Source organism: Octopus bimaculoides, chromosome 29 (genome assembly GCF_046866305.1).
Source record: "Octopus bimaculoides isolate indiv1 chromosome 29, ASM4686630v1, whole genome shotgun sequence".
Classification (NCBI taxonomy): Eukaryota; Metazoa; Mollusca; class Cephalopoda; order Octopoda; family Octopodidae; genus Octopus; species Octopus bimaculoides.
Genome location: NC_142956.1, coordinates 15,196,563 through 15,199,353, shown reverse-complemented (window position 1 = coordinate 15,199,353; position 2,791 = coordinate 15,196,563). Strand labels below are relative to the sequence as shown.

Below are 2,791 nucleotides of genomic sequence, written 5' to 3'. Positions count from 1 at the left end.
CTGCTGCTCTCACCTTCGCCGTAATAACCTCGCATTTCTGAGATATCCTCATGTCCGTTCTCCAAAACCTGCAAGTTCTGAAGGGCTGGCAGATAGGCGAATAGATCCAGAACCCGTTGGCTTATTTCCGAAATCCTAGTGTTCGGTGTCGAGTCGTTGGTGTGTTCAGCCGCTTTCACCGCTTCTTTTTTTGCCATAGATACGATATTTTTCCATTTTTTCTTCACCTCACGAACGGTTCTTTTAACGCCTGGGTTCCTCAAATGTAATCCAACCGTGATTTCAGACCAGATGTTGTTTTTCCTGCGGTTTGTGTCCGTGCTACAGAACTTAGCCGTGAGGATATCTTTGTGTTTTTCAAACTGCTCCACCAGATACAGTGTTTCGGTGCCTGTGAAAAACGGTTTTCTTTTACGACTCTCGAGTAAATTGCATGAAAACGAGTATGTCATGTTGGCCTCTTGTTTTTAAAGCATCTACTCGTGACCTTAATTCAACTTCAGACGAAGGAGGCAACAAAAACCTGCTTTTCTAGCAAAATCTCTCATTACACTTCTTCCATCTTACTATTTAACAAGCCATCTTTGCAAATTTTATTTTCGTATTTACCTTATTCAACGCCGGAAATCTTTTTAATATATTTATAAAATGTAACAAAATACATTTATAAAACTAGATTTTACTAGATTTTATAAAATAAAACGGAAGCAACACTTTAAAAAAAATTGTTTGTCTTTGCTGCAGATACGACAATAAAACTGCTTTGATTTTTATATGTATATTTTTTTGGTATCAGCAACGGTTTTTTAAACAAACTTTTCGTAATTACAAAATATTAAAATAAATGTAAGAAAATGTACCAGGATTAAAAGAATATTCTTCGCTGTTTACTATTTTCTTTCATTCTTTTTTTTTTCTTGTAAAGACGGTTGTCATTTATCTTTTACTTGTTTCAGCTATTCGACTGTGGCCATGCTAGAGCACCGTTTTGAATAGCTTTTGTTGTCGAACAAATCGACCCTGGAACTCTTTGTTTAAGCCTATAACTTATGCTGTCTGTCTCTTTCGCTGAACCGTTAATGTTACAGGGGCGTAAACAAGCCAACACCGGTTGCCCGGCAGTGACGGGGAACAAACACATACTCTCTCTGTGTCTGTCTATGTGTGTATGTATGTAGATATATTATATAAAATTCGTGCGTCCGTCTTTCACGCTGGCATGGGTTGGACTGTTTGACAGGAATAGACAAGTCAGAAGACTACCCCAAGCTCTGCTGCCTGTTTTGTCGTGGTTTCTAAGGCTGGAGGCCTGTTCTAATGCCAACCAGTTTACAGAGTGTACTGGGCCCTTTTTACATGGCATCAACAGTAGTGATTTCACCAATTAACTTACAGGATGAGACCCACCCCTCTAAACTGGGGTGAGGTAGTATTGAGCAACAGAAAGGTGTTTTATGTTTGAAGAGAGACAAAGCTTCCTCAGATGGAGAAGAGAGAAAGATGGTGAAGATATTGACAGAGAGTGACAGTATATAGAGGATGGGTAGGTGGGTGAATTCACAAGATTTCAAAAGGAGAGTGGGAACTAGATGTGGGGAGGAGGGATATAACAGGCAGGTAGATGGACATGTGTGGGAGAATGGATGGAGGTGGGAGAACAGTGATGGTGAGCATGGGTAGGTTGTGGAAAGAGGAGGGGTTCATGGACATGGATTTTACATTGCTGGGCAGGTCTTCTCAAGCACAGCAAATCACCAGTTGTCTTGGTTCTTTGTCATCCCCTCTGTGAGGCTCACCATTTGAAGATCGTTTCTCACCACTGCATCCCATGTCATCTTGGGTCTTCCTCTTCTGTATGTTTCCTCCATATTTAGAGATATGGAGGAAATCTATGTTTCTTTTTCAAAAATTGATTGATGCAATCACAATATTTAAAGATTTTCTATATATATATATATATATATATTTCATATATATATATAATAATAATATTAGGGACAAAATCCGAAATTACAGGTAAAAACTCAATTAAAATCAATTTATAAAAAATTAAAATTAAATTGAGCTTTACAGAGTAAAATATATATAAAATATATAGTTTTAGGGAAAAGAACCAAGATTCATGAACTCATCGATGAAAATCCACTATCACATATAGAAAAGTTAATAATTAAAAGCACAATAAATGAGTATAATATAAAACAAAGTAAATATCATAAGATAAAGATAATATATATATAATATATATATTATATATAAAGTTAGATATGGCCAGATAATAGGATTGGAAATTGTTACAATGCGGGTATACACACTTGGTATAAAATGTTATTCCACAAATAGTTGGTTGAGATTATCTAAAAAGAACAGATTGCAAAAACATATGTTAAGACAGACTGCACCCTGTACGACTTGAACATAGGTCTGATACTTAATATTCCCAAGATTCCAAGTTCGAGAAAAAGAAAAAAAATGCTTTCTAATTGATGTATCAATACCAGCAGATGACAACGTTTCTCTAAAAGAAATGGAAAAACTTTCAAAATACAAAGACCTGGAAATAGAGATAACTCGAATGTGGAGTCTAAAATCAGAAACAATTCCTATCATAGTAGGTGCCTTAGGTATAATAAAAAAATATTCAGACAAATACATAACAAAAACACCAGGACTTACAAATATATATAACATACAGAAAATTGCACTACTGGGCACTGCACACATCCTACGCAAAGCCCTTTCAATACAGTAACCATAAGAGCACCACAGCACATACCCAAGGCGCACAGAG

General features: G+C 36.3%; 1 protein-coding gene across 1 annotated transcript in view; it reads right to left on the bottom strand.

Annotated features, from left to right (window-relative positions):
* The window catches only part of LOC149130367 (uncharacterized), a 7,999-nt gene extending 7,156 nt beyond the window's left edge, over positions 1-843 (bottom strand). Inside the window, exon 1 of the mRNA XM_089345178.1 lies at positions 1-843. This exon is cut by the window's left edge and continues 7,156 nt beyond it. Coding sequence (XP_089201304.1) covers positions 1-452 — 452 coding nt within the window. The 5' untranslated portion in view covers positions 453-843.
* Positions 844-2,791: the final 1,948 nt, after the last annotated feature.